Source organism: Pelophylax lessonae, assembly GCF_965119305.1.
Source record: "Pelophylax lessonae genome assembly, chromosome: 8".
Taxonomy (NCBI): domain Eukaryota; kingdom Metazoa; phylum Chordata; class Amphibia; order Anura; family Ranidae; genus Pelophylax; species Pelophylax lessonae.
Genome location: NC_138775.1, coordinates 51,140,919 through 51,160,432, shown reverse-complemented (window position 1 = coordinate 51,160,432; position 19,514 = coordinate 51,140,919). Strand labels below are relative to the sequence as shown.

The 19,514-nt window shown below is 36.1% G+C and overlaps 1 protein-coding gene across 7 annotated transcripts in view; it reads left to right on the top strand.

Annotated features, from left to right (window-relative positions):
• Window positions 1-19,514, top strand: part of CADPS (calcium dependent secretion activator) — a 706,678-nt gene that overhangs the window by 508,501 nt on the left and 178,663 nt on the right. For 2 of the 7 annotated variants that reach the window (XM_082264945.1, XM_082264944.1), the window contains exons 14-19: window positions 2,294-2,395; window positions 2,503-2,566; window positions 2,891-3,014; window positions 4,818-4,886; window positions 5,644-5,661; window positions 18,256-18,362. In XM_082264945.1, the coding sequence (XP_082121071.1) occupies window positions 2,294-2,395; window positions 2,503-2,566; window positions 2,891-3,014; window positions 4,818-4,886; window positions 5,644-5,661; window positions 18,256-18,362 (484 nt within the window). The remainder of the gene's footprint in view (window positions 1-2,293; window positions 2,396-2,502; window positions 2,567-2,890; window positions 3,015-4,817; window positions 4,887-5,643; window positions 5,662-18,255; window positions 18,363-19,514) is intronic. The other 5 variants (XM_082264947.1, XM_082264946.1, XM_082264950.1 and 2 more) reach the window with 3 other exon arrangements.

Genomic DNA, 19,514 nt, shown 5'->3' with positions numbered 1-19,514 from the left:
CTTACCATATACCATATACAGTTCCTTACCGTTTCTTACGCACTATACACGTACTGAATGACGGGTCTGCCCCCTTCAACTTCTGGGTCTCCAAATTGGGCACATGGCCTGAGCTTGCCCTTTACGCCTTGGAGGTGCTGGCCTGCCCTGCAGCCAGTGTATTACCTGAACGTGTATTTAGCATGGCTGGGGGCGTTATCACAGACAAGTGCAGCTGCCTGTCCAGAGCCAATGTGGACAAGCTCACATTCATTAAAATGAACCAGGCATGGATCCCACAGGACTTGTCCGTACCTTGTGCAGAATAGACATGTATACCGGCCTTACCCAGCCATTGTTGTATTTTTTGATCTTTCTCACTCTTTTGGGGTGCACCCTAATTTAAAAAGAAATAAAATTAAAAACAAAAACCAGTGTTGGCTACCTCGTCCTCCTCCACCGCCGCTTCCACCTACACAGCCACATCCACCGCCACCTCAACCTCCTACTCCATATGGGCCTCGTCCTCCTAGATCAAGATGATTATTTTTTATTTTTATGTTTTTTATGTTATTTTAAGTTATTTCCCTATCCACATTTGTTTGCACTTGCCATGCTCTTAAGAAGATTTTGCTGCCATTTGCAGCCCTCTAGCCCTTTCCATGTTTTTTTAGAGCCATTTTAGTGTTCAAAAGTTCGGGTTACCATTGACTTCAATGGGGTTCGGGATTGGGGTTAAGTTCGAGTCACAAACCCGGACTTTTTTTTCAAGTTTGGCTGAAACCGCCGAACCCGGACATCCAGGTGTTCGCTCAACTCTAGTTATGGTAGTTTTTAATTAAAAAACTTTTTTGGACAGTACATGTGGTATAAAGTGTATTTTAAGCCAAAAACTAAATGTGGCCATACGTGTGATTTATGATCAATTTAAGCACAAGTAATAACAAACAAACAACTCATCAATGAATAAAGTTTCAAACAATGCAACACATACCACATTCCCCCTCTGTGATCTACTGATAATATACTTTGAAAATACAATTTATCAGCTATAAATGTGAACAACTGTTACCCGTAAGAGGAAACCAAATATATAAGGTCACTTAATCAATCTGAAATACAATAGGTTCTCCTGACACAATAATATATTTTTTTTGATTGATCAAATTTGATCAATAATATTATACGACAGCCGATCATCTTGGCTGACCAAAAAGAGCTCACTAAATCAATTGAATTGAGGATCTGTGGATTTTTTATAATTTTAGTCACGTTGAATAATCAATTTCCACCCCCATTTCCAATCCAATCCACCTTAAGACACCCTCTCAGATTTCCCATTCACTTGCTGTCCTTGAGACACAGCTAAGTAGAAGGGAAGCACACCAAAGCAAAGGGATATCCCAATCCTAAAGAGTTGTTACCAGGACAGGTTTACCCAGTGGATTATATCTTCTCACCTAATGTTTCCAGCAACAACAGAAAGGTTTTGCTTTCCCATCACTAAAACAGACAGGTGTACAGAATCAGGTGAAGCCATCCTTTATGGAGACCTAATGTATGTGTTATCAGAAGTAACCCTTCCACATTCTATCCAAAACTAAAAAAAAAAATCGTTTTTCCTTTACTTACAGTTAAAGTTAACTTCCTCCCTTAAGTTTGCACTTTTTTAGTAAGATCTGCTCACCTCTTTTAGTTTACTGCAAGTAGGGAGCACCTGGAGTCCAGAGAAATGTTACGTCTAAAATATGATTCATGGATCTTTATTAAAAATTAGAAACATGTACATCAAGCCAATGCATTTCAGGGGAATAGACTCCCCCTTCATCAGGGCTTTGTGTACTATTTGGTGGGAACGATTCCCATGAGTGGTTATGTTGGATCAAGGTTTCTGAATGGCAGGATGCCAACTTTTGTTGTATAGGCAGCAATGAGTTTACAGCAAGCATTAAAAACTGTACAGCAAACTTGGCGGATTCTGCCAAGTCATGCATGCAATATGATTTGTAGTACTATTATTAATAAAGATTAAATACTAATCATGATAGGTGTTGTAACAATTTACTGCTCGGGATCTAAGGACCATATAGTGACATTTATAGGATTAATTTTGTAGTATAGTTATAAACATCATTTTTCCCTTTTATTTGTCCAAATATATATTCCTATACATTTTGATGCTCTGTCATGTAGTATGACTCACACAGACAAGTTTACTGCACAGTCTCATCAGCTCTGACTGTGCACTGTATGCTGCTTCTTGTGTCAGTAGGTGAACTAACCAAGTCACTCATTTCCTCATCTTGTCCTCCAGGCCTGATGGCATAGGAACAGTTACAGTTGAAGAAAAAGAGCGATTTGAAGAGATCAAGGAAAGACTTCGCTTGCTGCTGGAAAATCAAATCACACATTTTAGGTAAAGCATCTCTTAAAAAGTGAAAAAAAAAAACATGTAACCTTATTAGCTTACTCCCTTGGAATAGGAATTGCACAGAAGAAATTTTTATATTCCTTTATTTGTAGGTATTGCTTTCCATTTGGCCGACCAGAAGGAGCATTAAAAGCAACTTTATCCTTGTTGGAGAGGGTAAGCAGTCATTTCTCCTTACAGAAGTGTAATACTTCCTCCTCTTGCACCAATAAACTTGTTATGGTCATACCCTTTGATCAACCACTCTGAAGAACATGAAAGTGTTTGGAGCACATGGTAATTGTTTATTAAAAGAGAAAAATACTCAAGGATAATACTTAGGTGAGCTAAAGCAGCTTCAATTGTCCCTAACTATAGTCACTTACATTCTAAAAGCAAATGAAAATTCTTTAACTCCTAAAAATATTAGAAGTTTGTCCTTTTGCCTTTGAAAAGACCTGTACGTTTCACCTCCTGTTCTACTGATCTCCTGTTATTAAGGTTTTAATGAAAGATATAGTTACTCCAGTTCCTCAAGAGGATGTGAAAAATGTTATCCGGAAATGCCTGGAGCAAGCTGCTTTAGTCAACTACACAAGACTATCTGAATATGCCAAAATTGAAGGTAAGAGACTCATTTTATAACTTTGCAGGAAGCTCACTGGTACACTTGGTTCATTGACTGATCCAAATGTTTACTTAGAAAGCACAGAAAGATCACTGGTTGATTCCTGTACAAGGTCTTTTTAATATATTTTTTTATAAAATGTTGGCAATTGAAACATTGTACTTTTGTTTTAATATTTGTCTATGTTTTATCTTGGAATATCGACTGTCAATGTGTATTTCTGTACTTGGAATTTTGGAAGAGTTTAGTGTTTTGCTGTTTGGTCAACCGGAAAGTATTGGTTTGCAGTGAAGATATGTTTTCTAAGAATTGTTTTGTTTATTTCCAACCTGGGTTAATTTGTTGGTCTAAAAAATAAAGTGCTTTAGCTTTGTGGCATAGCTCTGCAAATGTACATTTTAACAAGTATTTAAAGCCTATAAATTGTTTGGTAAAATGTGTTGTTGGTTTTCACAATCCTTGATACGTTGAAAGGGTTTCTTTGTCCAAGTCCTTTGTAGGTCAAGTGGGTCTTAACTTTGCCCACCTGACAATGCTGAAGGAATGGCTGAAAGAGAAGTTATTAAACTTTGCCCAGTGAGAAACACTTAAGAATTGGGCACTAAAGGGATTTTTCTCTTGAATAGATCTTGCCCTAGAGATGACTGATACAAATAAAAGTATGCAGGTTTTGTTGTTGTTGTGGATTTGGATGATGAATTAAAGGCTCTTTGGTTGGCAAAACAAAGACATCAATTCTCTTGTTATATAAAAACATGGCTGATTGGACGTGGGAGGAATTTTTTCCCGGGAAAAATATCCTCCATCACAAACTTTGCCTTGTCAGAGCTGTTCTTTCTTTAGTAAGTTGTAACTCGTTGGTAAGATCTGCTCTCTTCTTTCAGATAAGTCAATGCAAACAAATCTTTAAAAAAAATCTGTAAGTAAAAATGCATTCATTTCCAACGTAGAACACTATAGCTCTTCTTTTGTGCCGCAGTTCTTCTCAGTTGTGTGAATACTTTGCCCCTTTTTTTCCGCACTGTGACTTTTAGGTCTGGGAATACTTTGAAGCAACAATCCTTTTCTTTTCCAGCTCTCTGTTTAGAGAAGTTCCTCATCCCACACTACCTGCTCTTCGCTTCTTTCCCTCCTTACTCGTTATTGGCACAGCCATTTTCCCCCTGCTTTTCTGAAAGTGGTTGCTATGCCAATACAAGAGCATGCTGGGATTGTTAACTCTTAACAACCCAACATCCACCAGTTGCATGAGTCTGTTTTTCTCTCACAGGCATAGCAAGGTATTTTACTTCTACCTCAAAGGCTACCGCCCATTACTATTCAAGTTCAAAATCTCAACTCCCAATAACGGAGTCATTTAAAAAAAAATAAATAAAATTTACCTCAGAAATAATGGTATCAAATTCTGGTGGTAGTGGTACATTTTCAGAGACTATGCTTGTGAGGAAAACGTTTACGTGCCTTGGATACTTAAGGCTTGAATGCTTAGTATCTTAAGCCAAATTCCGTCAGTTTTCTTTCCTTTTATGTTTGGATCATTTGAGTCTTGCAAAGAGTACAAAAATCCCTAAAAAGCACAAATAAACTGTACAACATCACAGTCCCAATCTGTGACATATGGGCATGCTGAATGGTTAATCCAGAAAAATTCTAATTTAAAAAAAAAAACACCCTTCTTTGTGTGTCCCAAAATACTTAAAATCTTTTCTCCTTTTAACCTGATGTAACATTTTCCTCTAACCTTTGACCTCTTTACCTCTCTGACCTAAGCCTCTTGCATGCCCAAATCCTCTTTTATAGGGAAAAAGAGAGAAATGTATGAACACCCTGTCTTCTGCTTGGCCTCCCAAGTGATGGATTTAACCATTCGTGAGTACTTACCACCACCTCCTCTCCATGCTGTCTCCACTCTGTTGCCATTATCTCGAAAACTTTCAGATCCAAACCAAATCACTTTCCTTGCTTTAAGTCTATGAGCATTCTCCCTGTCTGTTGCTTCTGTCTGTGAAACCCAGTGTGAAAGTCCAGTCACTTTTTATCAGCCTAAAAGAGGTTAAAACAACAAAGCCATTTGTCTGTTTAAACTGGCACCTGTCTGTAAGTTTATGTCTGTGACCTGAATGCATTTTTACTTTTGCTTCTATGTATCGCCAATTTGTTAAATGCTTGCAACCAGTTTTCAAGGGTACCTCTTCATCAGGGTACATGTGATAGAGCTAGAGGTTGTGGTTGTAATGACCATGTGTACGAAATGATACCAATACAGTTGAGCAACGTACAATATTCACCAGTTGTCTTAACCCACTTTTTTTTTTATTATCAATTTTACAGCGGACACAAAAAGAACACTTGAATAATCTCTTATTGAAAAATATAATTCTTGTCTAAAAACTTTGTAGAAAGTTCACTGATTTTTTTATTTTTCCCTCTAATCGGGAGCAGCCTCCACTTCCTGTTTGATAATCAAATATCTATGTTAATGATTTTGAGTGTATAGCACTTTTTTTTTTTTTGATCAAATGTCATATACCAGAAGTGAATGGGGTAACGGATTGGTCCACTTGCTCATTAATTGTGCATATTATGTTCTTTCTCTTCTTTCCTCCTCGCTTTCTCTTACAAATAGAGAATCAAAAGGATGCAGGTGAACAACTGTATATGCCTTACAAAATATTAGGATTGTAATATTTTCTGTTTTCTTTTTTTTCCTTTGTTTTCTTTTTAAAGCTCCTTAAGTCATGTGATCCTGCAGGATCAGGAATCACACTGTCACTTAAGGAGTTAATTTGTGCTGTCTCAAAAAAAAAAAAAAAACCCTACTGCAAATCCTTTGTATCAATAACAGAGCCATTTTAGTATGTGACAAATTAAAATAAAAGTATTAAAAAACCAAATGAAAAATTACTCTTCACCTCCCTTCTCATATTTGTGTTAAAGCCTTTTAAACTGTTTGTGTTTTCTGTACATGTGTACTAACAGCACAGTCAGAAAAAAAAAAAACTTGTGTTTTGCGTCCTCTATGTTTGTAAGATAATGAAATGTTATACATGGCTCCAACTATTTAACAGTCCTGCCCTTTGCAGCACAAAACATCCCTTAACTGTGAAAATACACACCAAGAATTCTTCACAGTTGGAGATTTGCATTTTTCTCAAAATAGTTTTTTCCTGTTTTAATCCCACCAAATGGCCGTCCTAGAGTAACCTAAAAAAAATCACTTTTTTTTTTCTTCTGTTGGCATTTTGCATTTATTTTATTTAGTTATTTTCCCTAGGTTTTTTTTTTAATATGGCTTACTGCATGGCTCGTAGAATTCCTAATATAGTTAGTTTAAAAGCGGATATGCTTGTTTTTAAGGGCTTTTGTAGGTTTCTCTTGTTTCAGTTGAGTTTTCCCTTGAAACAAGTGCCACTAATTCAAGAAGGTCCAACATATTCCAGAGTGAAATTATCAGTGCTCAATTGCTCTGTACTGCTTCGTCATTATCTACTTCAGTTCACAGGCTGCTATTCACAATATTGTAGAGGTATTCTGTCAGTTGCATTATTGAAACTCATGTAGGAATGACTTGCGCTTGTTTCAAAAGATAACTTACAGAGAAGCGTATGAAACTCTTTAACTCCCATCATACATAGTGCAATAGAAAATAAATTCCTTTATCACAAATTTGTGATGTCCTCTTTCTGGTGTTTTTATAAAGGTGTTTTATTATTTAAATAAGTGGTTCTCTTTGTGTAGCCAAAGATAGTTTGAATTACTAATGATCACCCTTCCAAGAGGTATCCTTAGTTTTTAAGAATGCAGAGTACAGACAAAATGGTGGTATGGTTTAAAAAACAACATAAGGTCATAGCAAAATAAAATCTTGAGAATATTACTGTATGTAATATATTCTTTAAAAAAAAAAAAAAAAAGATTCAGCGTGTGATTGGGTAATTTTAGTAAATTGCCCATTAATCTGCATTCTTCTATTGTGTTCCTCTAACTGGGAGTTGAGAACCACTGATTTAAATAATTAAACCACTTTTGCATAATACTGATATTTGAAAGCAGATATGACAGGATATTAATCTATGCACTATACCAATTTCACTTTTGTTAATGACTTTAGTTGGTGTAACTATTAGAGCTACATAGTAAATAATAAACTATAGAGAGGGGATTATCATTAGACAATCCCTCTCAGGTAGAGCCAGTTAGGTAAATAGTCCACTAACCACCATATCGGTGTAGATTGGCGTACTAGACATAATGCAAAAAAATTACTTTATTAGGGACATCAATAAATATTGAAAACAGATTCCATAATTATTACCACCACTCAACACACAGTATATAAAAATGACAACGCTGTCATACACTTAAAAGAACCAGAGTTCGGCATTTCTTACCGAGAATCTTTCCAAAATGTTTTTCATATTACAGCTGCAGAAATCATAAAACAACCCCAAGGGCTAGGCATTGACCATTTAATGCTTTTTTGAGCAACTCTGTTGGGAAAAGGCTTCCAAATTATTTTGCTATGGTTGTGAAAAATTCTGGCAAAGGCAGTGAGCTATTTACATCATATATAACCATAGATTTATGCTTATGGATTTACCCCAGACATCGCTAAGATGCCATAAGCACTGCCTGTGTTAATCCCCATGCTTTTATAAAGCTCTACCTTCTCATAGAGCGGGATTTTGCATACACATTGGGCACTATTAGACAATACAAGTGTACAAATTTTGCCTGCCCGAGGGAAAAATGTGCTAGCTTTGTCCAACACCTCTCCCAGAGTGCACCACTTCAGCGAAATGCATATTGCATTTTGGTTGGACTATATAGGAAACAAAATTGTCTACCCACCAAAGAGAAAAATAAATTGCTTTACAGATGCTTTCTGTCTCTAGCAAACTAATATTTCAGTCGCTGTCAGTGCTTCTTTCCATACGAAAATGTATCTGCTAAGTTGATATGCCATGTCAAGCATGTTTGCAGCAAACTAGGTGATTCTAGCATTGCAAGTGAAAAAGAACGGGCATAGGTGTGAGCTGATTAATATAAAGTGTTTCTGAGATGTTGGAAAACACTGTAGGCTTGTACAACAAACAAAATAGTTGTTTCTAGATCTTTTCTATAATTTCATTTTCATTGCAGTAATCGGCCATAATGTATTAATTTATTTAAAAGGATTATTTTCTTACAGTTTTTTAATTAGACCACTTAACTGAACATGCAAATTATTTAACAATGATAAATAAGCAAAACCTTTAGCCTAGCAAGTGCCTGTTTATTTGCTGAGGAGTTTATCAGTTTGATTTTCTACTGAAAAAACAAACATTCATTAAAAAGGACCATTAAATAGATTGTGTGAAAACTAAGTTACCTAGAATAGTTTAGTAACATTTTTTGATGTACATGTTTCAGGAGCAGGAAGTAACTGGTGGGGGGGGGGGAAGTATTTTTTTTTTTTTTTATCAATCTTTATTATAAAGAAGAAGAAAAAATATTTTAACTCTACAAAAATGTGTATGATTTAAAAAGAAAATACAATGAAAGAAAAAAAAAATATCAGTGATGCGATTCTCAACCTGTGAATCATGCCATATTTAAAAGTAAAAAAAAAAAAAAAAAAGTATATTTTGGTTTTCACTAACATTTATTTGTTGACTAAGGGCCCATTTACACCAGATTGCAGTGGGCTGCATTTTTTGACTGCACTCCAACTGCATAGACAGTCCAATATTCAGGTTATCCTGCTGGCATAGTTCACACTATTGCACTGCAGTGCAGTGAAAAAAATTACAGAAAGCTGCATTTTTCTAAGCTGCAAATACACAGAAATGCGCACAAATGCATGAAAATGTACAAAAATGCACCGCAATACAGTGCAGTGCACATAAAAGCCTAAAGAAGAAAGAAGTGGGAAGTGACTTCAAAAGAAATGCAAGCTTAGAAAAAATGCACTGCAAATGCTTGAAAAAAAAAACACGTCAAATGTATGTCACTGCACATGCAGAAACGTGCAGTAAACGCAGTTTGTAATTAATGCCAACTGGCCCTGTAAGTGTTCTTGAACCCTTTTGAGACCATAGGTCATTGATACTTAGATGCTCAGGCCAAATTTAGAAGAACTGGCATGTATCAGTTAACCTGGTAAGTCTACGACTGATTTGCATACCCACTTTAATCCTATATATACTTTTAAGGACATATATAAGGCTTTTATTTTGTACAGTGTTTAAATAAAACCCTGCTGACAAAAGCACTAAAATGTAAAAAAAAACTTTCATTTTTTAGCATTTTTTTTAAGCTATAGTTGTATCTAACATTTGCACTATTAAACAGATGAACAGGCTGCAGTGGCATCTGTAGTGTCATCTGCAGACTCAAGGCTTAATTTGTAAATATAACTTTCAGACTGTATGTGTCATAGCTGACATAATGATCACATGATCAGGTACCTCTCTGATTGGCTCCCAAACATGACCCGGAACTGTAGCTTCCAGAGCTATCAGTGACAGCTAGAAAGGAGAGTGAACAGCTACACAAAGTAGCTGGTCCCTCTGACAGTGGAAAGCTATACCCTTTGTCAGTTTAATATTGCTGTCTGTGTCCCTTTTGGACATTCTCCCTATTTCTGTCTTATGAATCCTTTGTGATTGTGACAGTAAAGCCAGCCATACAAGGATCAAATGTCAGCAGGGACTCAATGAATTTCAATCCACTTATGGACAGGCTGGTTGTATGGAAGTCGATCCACCAGTCAACTTCTGTACAACCAGCCTGTTGGGTTTTTCCAAACTATCAATGCCGTTGGCTATAGTCAGCAGCACTGATCAGTGTATTCTTCCCGCTGTCAGAATACAATAGCCCAGTGGAAGTGATTCCCGCATTTGCCTCGAGTGTGTGGATGGAGGAATAAGGTCAAGTATGTATGGGCTGCTTAAGTGAAGAAAAATCTCCTTAAAGGTGAAGTCCACCCTAACACTAAAATCTCTAAATCCACAGGCATCCACCATCTAAGACTAACCTATCTAGCCCTGTAAAGAAGAAATCGGTATACACACATTTTTTTTAAACCGTTCCGGTCTGGTCTCCAGCGACGGAACCTCTGCAGAGGAGACAGCCGACAACGACTGGGAAATTAATGGGAAGTGACGTCACTCAAAGAGCTACTACGGGGCTTCTGTTGTCGGCTGCCTCCTTAGGACCTGCCTCCACAGTGAATAGGCTGCTGACAGCTCAACATGGGACCGGACCGAAGCGGCTTCTAAAAAAGGTATGTATAGCAATTTCTTCGCTACAGGGCTAGATAGGTTAGTCTTAGATCGTAAATGTCTGTAGATTTAGAGATTTTAGTGTTATGGTGGACTTCTACTTTAATGAAGCACTGACAGGGGGTTTTATCCTTTTTCCACCCCAGTCTAAAAGTTTTGGCTGGAATTTAATTTTGAAATTACTCTGTCGCTGCTTTTCAAAAATGTCAGTTAACAGGATCTACTAAAATAGAGGCTTCAAACTCATATGTCCCTCTGCACTTTCCCTGATTTTTCATTTGACACTTCCGGGACTGAGGGGGCCTTTCTTCCATGCTGCAAGTTGTGGTTCCTTCTTTAAATGCCATGTCACTGTGTCCTGTAGTAAGGTGTAGAGACTGGCAGATGGAACTACAACATGCTACTAGGAACACTTCCAGAAGTGTGTCAGATGTAAGCAGGCAATTCCTCTGCAAGAAAGAGAGGAATAGTTTAGGGGACACCTGCAGAGGAAGCCTCTTTTTTTGCAGGTGGTGCATTTTTCAATGAAAAAGAGCTGCTTTAATATATAGTGTATATATTGATGGTACTCTTAGGGTGGCCATACATTATACAATTTTCTTGTACAATTTTCCTTTACATTTACCAAAGCCATATAATATGAGGTCAAACCCAAACACTTTCAATTTGTATGCAATCAGACAGGCCCTTGCACTACATAGTTGAAGGTATCTCTAAAAGAAATTGAATAGGACATTGGTATAATGTATGGCCAGTTTTAGTCACCGTGCCCTTTTTTATGTAGCTTCAGCACATTTCACACATTAAAGGAAATCAAAAAGAAATAAATAAGGATCAATATAGTGTAATGAAAAAGTTTAACATGGCAATATCTGCACATAAGAGCTTACAGTCACAATAATTAGTGCCTATACTGTGGATGTAAGTAAAAAACAAACAGACATCCCCATTAAGTGTATTTGCGCTAGTCACCAAGATTACATACACCCCTCAGACTGACAGATCAGGGTGCTTGTTTTGTGTTCACATTCTACGAAGAATACTATTTTCATCTCTAAATCTTTTTGCTTTGCTGATATTACAAACTGTATGACAGATGGGTCACACTGATCGCTGCGTTCTAACATTTGGGAGAGCAGAGAACATATTTGGTGAAGCTGGCATGCTTCGATGCTGTTTGATTCAAGGCACAATATGAGAACCACTAGTATTTCACATTGAAAATAATTAAAGAAGCAGGAAACAATTAGAAAGCACACATTTTGAATAGTGACAGATGTTATACATGTTTAAATTAGACAAAGGGATATAAGACAATTTAACGGGTCACGTTAACAACTGCTGTAGTTTTAGCGTGTAATTTGTGCAGGCAATATGGAAAGTCTTGAAAAATAAGATGTAGCTGTGTGGAAAAAAAATATTTACTCCACGTGCTCATAAAATTCAGTCGGTGTGACAACATGTTACCCAAATCAATAATTGTATTATCTATGATGAATAGGATAGTAAAAAAGTATATTATACATAGATAGATAGCTGGAGGTAAGGAAGAATTGACTTTCCAAATATACAAAAAGTTAAAATTTTTAAGCAAAGGTTTACTCAAATAATTTATTTTAAATATACACTCATTTGGCAAAACAAAGGGGGTGTTATCCATTCCCCACCCACTCCAAAACTAAAAAAAAAAAAATATATATATATTTATTTTAATGCTGAAATTCAAAGCTCTAGTAGACCAGTTTGATTCACAAATAACTTCTGCAAAAGATGTTAAAGGGCAGAAAATTTTGCATTAGCTCTGGTTCTCTAACATGTAGGCACCTGTATAGTGACAACCTGTATAATAAGACTAATTGCACTTAGATGGCGGCACTTCCCACTCCTCCTTGTATACACAGTTCCTAAGGTCTCCAATCCCTTCTTGGGACAGCCACAGCCTAAATCTTAGTATTTTTATATTACTGTCTCCCAACACATTGTTGTTGCTTTTTAATTTTTCTCCCCCAATAAACAAGTCCATTATCCTCCTCCCCATTCTACTTTGCGCCAAATTTTACTTGTTTTTTTGCACCTGTAGTGATGAAGATGGATTGGGGTCTGTGCAAACGTAGCCATTGCTTACAACAAAACATCCTATTAAAAACTTCACCTCCCCAACCTCCTTCCCCACATATGTGACTCCCCCTTCAAGATATGTTATAAAGCCAGAGCTGGTGTGAACTCTGTACTGGCTGGGTACAGCTAGCCAGCATGGAGGGGGATTTATAGCAAGTAGAGGTTTCCATTGACTTATTTATGGGATGCATTGTCTTTTATTTTCAATAATTAACTCCACTGGTCTTTTAATTATGGCCATGTAGGTAACAATAAATAAATAGGGGATTATAGACTAGGTCAAACACCTTCATTTAGCCAAATTTGACAGGATTTTTTGCTTTTGCCAAGAATTACTTTTTGATGCAAATTATTCCTCTCTGATTACAATTCCTAGCTAGAGCAATTCCTTTCTGAAAAATATTTTTATTTCCTTGATATTTTTGTTATATATAGTTATGTTGCTTGCCAGTATAAATTTGCTATTAAAAGAACTAATAGTCTTGAAAAAAATATATAAGATTTGTTAGGCAGCTTTAGGGTAAAAAGATGAATTGTATTTTTGTTTCTTCCTCCTTCCATATTTCCAGTTAATTAACACATTTAAGTATATATTTATTCTAGTCTGCTGTCAAAAAATCCTTGTCTGTCCTAGAGAAAAAAAAATGTAACATTTGTTAAATTCAGTGAATTAAACAATTTCAGTAAAATAAACTATACTTATTTTGGGTGAAATGTATATGCTTTTTAAATCACTATAGCCACAAAGATTTATGATCTCGATAATATAGGGGCTGGAACTAAAATCTAGCATTAGATCCAATAATTAGGATAGGCAACAGTGAAACTCCAAGCATGTTTTATGAAAATGAACATGGTTGACCGGTGTAATATAGAGTTCTGCCATCATTTACAGAGCAGGCATCTAGCAGAATTTTCCATGAATGAACCAAAGATTTCAGCATTCCTAGCAGCTGCAAGGTAGTAAGTTCAGACCAGCAGAGACCACTAGAATAATTTCCATAGGCATGTATACAGTTGTCTAATTAGTGACAGGCTGACCAAGTAAATTTAGATGTAAGGAAATAAAAAGTTTTTGTGTATATTGGGTAGTGCAGGAAAGGATCAGAATCTATGTCAAATTCCTATTGCAGTCTGTGTCCCTTCTAGGTAGATTCACCATGTTTATTTGTCTTGGGGACCAGTGTCACTGGGACAGAAAGTGATAGGAGATCCAGACTTTTATAGTTGTTACCAGATCAAGAAATAAGTGTAAATCTTCCTATAAGGAAACCTGTTCAGATGACAGCTGTCTTAGTGAGGAGTTTTCCTTACTTGATATAGATTTCCTCTGTCTTTCTGTTGCATCTCAGGCAGAACTGGAAAGGAAACCTCCCCAATGGGACACAGACTGCAAAAAATAAACTAAAAACAAAACTAAAATCTAAAACTAAAAAAAAAAGAGCAGTATATACTTTAAATTTCGCTAGAGTCCCCCCAGGTTCACGTTATGGTGCCTTGTTTTTTTGTACACATGCTTCTCTGCTCACTGTATTTGCAGCATCCATACAGGCTTTGCTGCAGTTCACACTCCACATAATAAATCACTGGTGCACAAAAATTATTGTATTATAAAATATCGGTGGTGATTTTTTTTTCAGTGTAGAGTTCTTCTTCAGTTCAGTACATTAACGTGTACTGCTAATCGCAAGGAATGGGTTACTGGCTTTGTCAGCAAGATAATGAACAGAAACATCACATACCCAACTCAGTGACGTGTGCCAAGCCTGGCGTGGGAGTTGTGTGAGAATTCTGAAAGCACAGTCACATTAAGAGGGTTTCTAGTTTAGCAACCAGAAGCTGGCTAGCAGAAATGCCCCTGCAGCCAAGTCCTGGTGCTAAGTGAACCCGCTGCTCTGTCCTTCAGATCTATTGCTACTGATGACTTTGTCCCAGATGTCTTAGTAAACTAGTCCATCTGAATTCTTGTTTGTCTGCTATGTAATGGTTTATTGTGAATGGCACAATTGTCATAATTCACAATATAGTTTTTACAAAGATATAGTGTCATGTCAATGGATAACTATATCTTCTTGTCTAGTTTGAGTGTCATACCATTAGAAGTCATGTAGATGGACATTTATAAGAACAGGTTCACAGGTAAAAACACAGACACATTATAATAACCCGGAGCAGCCAATCAGAATTTTTTCTTTTTTTAATTAGATAAGGAACAAGTAAAAGTGTATGTCACGAAAATAGTGGCAGCCACATTCCTCTAGCATAAAAAGGGAATCCGTGTTTTTTTTAAAACACATTGCCTGCAGACAGAAGTAATGCAGGCAACCAAAGGTGCCTAAACCTAAGTCCTTTATTTATTTACTGAAATTCTTGGCCACACCTTTCCCACTTATAAACAATTGGTCAGGGAGTTTGATCCCCCCCCCCCCCAATGGTAACGAACCAGTGGGGAGGTGTGAGAAAGGGTGGCATCATACACAATGTCAGAAACTGAGGTTTCCACATGGGTTTCCAAGGCTCTAGGACATTCTACAAGGTATGAAAACACAATTTGCTTTATATTTCTTTTATTTTGTCTTTCAATAGTTTAGGTGCGTTAAAGTAAATGCAAGTTTGCTTTATTGAGAATCTCCATCAGCAAAAGCATTAATGCCGTAATAGGTTCCCTGGTAGTACCTAAATTGTATATACAATATTTACTGTGTATCTGGAGAACCCTAAACCCAGCCAAACTCTTCCAGGAATCCTATAAGTCAAAGCCGTGGCACACTCTTCTCTCCCCTTCTGTCCCAACCCATTGGAGCTCCTCTCAATTGATTGTTTATAGTCCCATGCTGGGTTGTAGGGGATAGCAATGGGGAATGTGAAAACTGCACGTTGAAGCAAAGTCATGATTCTTGGGTTCCTGGACTGCATTCCCTGTTCTTCTGTTCGTGTGCTGTCTTTTCTCTGAACCCACCCAAGCCTCACACATAAATTGGTGCATGGCAAGGAGTCTACATAATAAAGAATCATGTAATTTGAAGCTTCCCCTACTTAAAAGCACATGCCAGTAGCTTTCCTAAACTTTATCGATAGCCAGTTTATTTTTTTCTAGTTTTGGTTAGAGGATGAAATGTTTAAAACCCCTGTTGGGTTTTTCTGCTGTCTGTGTCTCATTTAGGCAAAGTGCCTTTACTTCCTGTCTTAAAGTCACAACTGGAATTAATAGAAACTCCATACAAAAACTCTCTTTTAGACAGTTGTCTTAGGAGCACATGTCACTATTGAAAGAGTTCCCCTCTATTCCTGCTCCAACATTTTTGATTTTCTCTCTATTTTATTCTCAGACAGACAGTGGTCACCAGAACAAATAGAGAGTGAATAAGGGAAATAAACCACACAAATAAATGATCCATTCCCTACTCTATTGAAAATGTATATATATATATATATATATATATATATATATATATATATTTATATATATATAGTCTGCAGATGCACTTTAAGATGGTTATGCAAGAATATATAAAATTCAGAATGAGGATGAACTCAGTGAACGTTATGAATTTGGCACAGCTTTCTGGATAGCATTTCACTGATTAACTTTACTTTTACAAGAGTTGTTCTTTAATATGGACAGGCTCTAAATAAATAGTCTGTATCTAGTTTATATCTCTTGTAATAGCATAGTAGTCAGCTTTTTTTGAAATTACATTTACAACGAGGGAGTTCATCTAGTGCAAACTCTTTCAGTCGATTAGAAACATTTCTATAAGAGTGGAGACACTGAAAACACCTTATACCTTTCACCTTCTCTGTTTTTATTGAATAGACCAAACCCTAGATTCTGATTGGCTGCTGTCTGTGATACCTTTGCACTGGCTTCATGAATGTCCTTCTGTATGTTCTTGTTTTGTTTGGGTATTGCTAGCTATAGTTTGTTCCAATATAGTATTTGATTCAGCAACTAGAGATCACATAATCCAATGTTTCATTATTTTTGTCATCTTCGTTGTCTTTTTGTTTAAAATGCTGAGTCTTGTCATATTTGTGTATATACTCATGCTGCCTTACTTTTGACTCTTTTCTCTGTCATGCATGCCCAGTTCATCGGCCTAAACCAAAGCCATCACCTGTGCCTCCATCCATTCAAACCCAAGCTAACATGTTAAATCAAAGGCTGAAAGGCATGCCTAGACCAATACCAAGTACTGTATCAGCTTTATTTCATTTGATTTGTTTAGCCTAGTCTGTTTCCCCTCCTCCCCTAACCCTTCAGTGCTGTAAGGACCCACAATGCATTGCAGTACACATCAATGCATTGCTGGCTACTCCCAGCACTCTAGGAGTTAACATAGTGTAGTTTGAACATCGGCCTTCAAGCACTTCTTCTCAATATGTCCATTCCTGTGTAGATCTGTCCGGCACCAGCAACATTTTCCAATATGAATGTCAGCACAAAATAACATTGTTGTTACATAACATTCTGCATGATGTTAATATTTATGAGTTTCAAATAATGTCTAAACAGTTTTTTATTTTATCAATATACTGTTTATTTCTTATTTGTCAGTGCTCCAGCTATTAACTTAACATTTCTTATGTCAATCATTTATTTAAACTCAGTTATACCTTCTGGGCTCTGTGATATACAAAGAATTGTTAAAACAATAGAAATAAAGAAAATCAATCAAAAAGATATACATACATTAAACATCAGGTCCAGCCAAAGTCAAAATAATCATGTATATGAACAGTTTTACCTGTCATAAACTTTTCAGAGCTCTCAGTTCTTTAAATTCCCTGTCACTGCCTGACCTCCTTCTTGATCTTTGGACTGTGGGATAATATGTAACCATATTTATAATACTCACTTTGAGGTCCCCCCTTTTTGCAGGCTCGCATACTGTAAGTGTTCTCTTCACCTGGCCTATTCCAGAGCAGCCACTCCTACCTTTAGCAATCACACCATCAAGTTACTGAAACATGGAAGAAGCTTTCTTTTTCCTATGATATTCTGCATTGGCCCACCATCTTGGTGACAAAGTATTTATGATTCTCTTGAGTGCCTTAATTTTCTATTACAGAGGATACATGAACAGATCTTGAGGGACTACTATTAGGGGCCTACACCTTTGACCAGACTCCTAATGTCAGCTACTTAAAATCTTCCCTATCTGCCTGGACAATGGTTACTTGACCAGGGGCCAGACCAATCCAATATTTCTGTTGGTATAGCAAAAATTAAATTGTCCCTTTTCTTCACTTTTCCTTAAATTGTGCAAGATATGGTAACTAAGTTAATCATTTTTGTATAGTTTTGTTTTGAGTAAAGCATGGACCAAACATGCATTTTTTTAAATCTCTTGTGAGCAAAGTGGGTACCAGTATGAAATATACTACTCAAATAACCTTCATCACTCACCCAGCCTTTCAGAAATAATAGTCTTCTGTAGTTGTCTTTGTGCTCTGATAATACAATGAACACTATTTTTATCATTATGTTTATTTAGTTAGGTTTTAGATCCAAAAACAATATATACAGGTTAGTGAAATCACAGAAACTATGAACAACTATAACTGAAGCAATAATTTCTCATAAAACAGCAATTTATATTGATAAATAATTATCAGAGTATATTTTACATTTAAAGCTGGAGCACTGTTTCTGTAGTTCAACAAAGGACTGTGATTTTTATTTTTTTATTTGTTAAATATTAATTATTGAGCTTTTTTTTTTTTTTTTTTTTTAACAAAACATGCATGGATTTATACAGTTTTGGAATATCCTGGATTTTAACTAACCATTGAAATTTCTACCGACATTGAACCCATCCATTCATGTTCTTAATCATCTTCTTCTACTTCAGAAAATGTAGGTCGGTTAGTAACTCCTGCCAAAAAACTTGAAGACACAATACGACTTGCAGAATTGGTCATTGAAGTTCTCCAGCAAAATGAAGAACACCATGCAGAGGTGAGAATTGAAATGTTCTGGAATTTGTTGCACATATATGTTCTAGAGCAGTCTCTAGAATACTTAGACTTGTCATTTTCTAAAGATTTATTTATCTATTATTATTATTAGTAGTGGGGAGAAATTGTTCAACAATTTTTTTTGTATGTATAAAATTGTAAGTAATAGAATTTAAAAAGAACTCAAATGTGTATTACTTGTTTTCCACCTTGAAGGTTAAAAAAAAAAAAAAAAAAAAAAAAATTGCCCAAAACGTTTTCTAGGCAGCTGTATAGGAACTGTCCTGTGTCTTAGGGCTTCTGCTATTTTGTATTAATTATATTCATAATGATGTACCATAATGGTAGCCAGTTTGAATATACATTTTGAGGGTAATACATGTTCTACTTTGATATACTCACAGTGATGGTAATGATCAGCACTTTTACTGAAAAATGCAATCCAAAATGATTTTTTTTTTGCACTTTTTTTATTTCCTTAAAACCTATTTATATCACCACCACCTACCAATTTTTTTAATCAGTTATGTGTCATAATTTTTACGTTCAGTTTTTTAAAATTCTAAAAGTATTTTTTACACATTATGTATTCAATATTTATTTTTTGTTAAATTGTTGTGACATTTTTTTGATCAATTGGATAGCATTTATAATGTTAGAAGCCAACCAGTGTGTTTTTAGTCACAATTCACTGCCATCAGCCAATTCACAGTTCTAAAAGTCCAAAAAAGACCCAACTAATGCTTAATTTGCATATTTAAATTTCCTCCCTGTTTTTCCACTGTTCTTTCTATCTTGGATGGTCCTGGCAGGGGAAAGAGGTATGTGGTTAAACTCAACAAACTGAGTCACCTGCTCTCATATCTTGTGCATGTCCTTCATGTTTCTGATAGGATTTTTTCCTTTTTTTGCTTCCTTTGTAGTTGTAATTTAAGTAGTATAGCAGCCAGATCATTTAGACTGCCTGTGGAACTTAGTTGCCCCACACAACTTAAGTGTGCAGTGGTAATCCAGTCCGTGCATGCAGCAATGAGTGTATTATACAAGCATTGCAGCTGTTTCCTAACACATCCCAACCTCCCTTAATCCCTCCTAATCCTTCTGTTTTACCCATGTTAGTTTGTATGCATAATGCAATAAAGAAGACAAATGT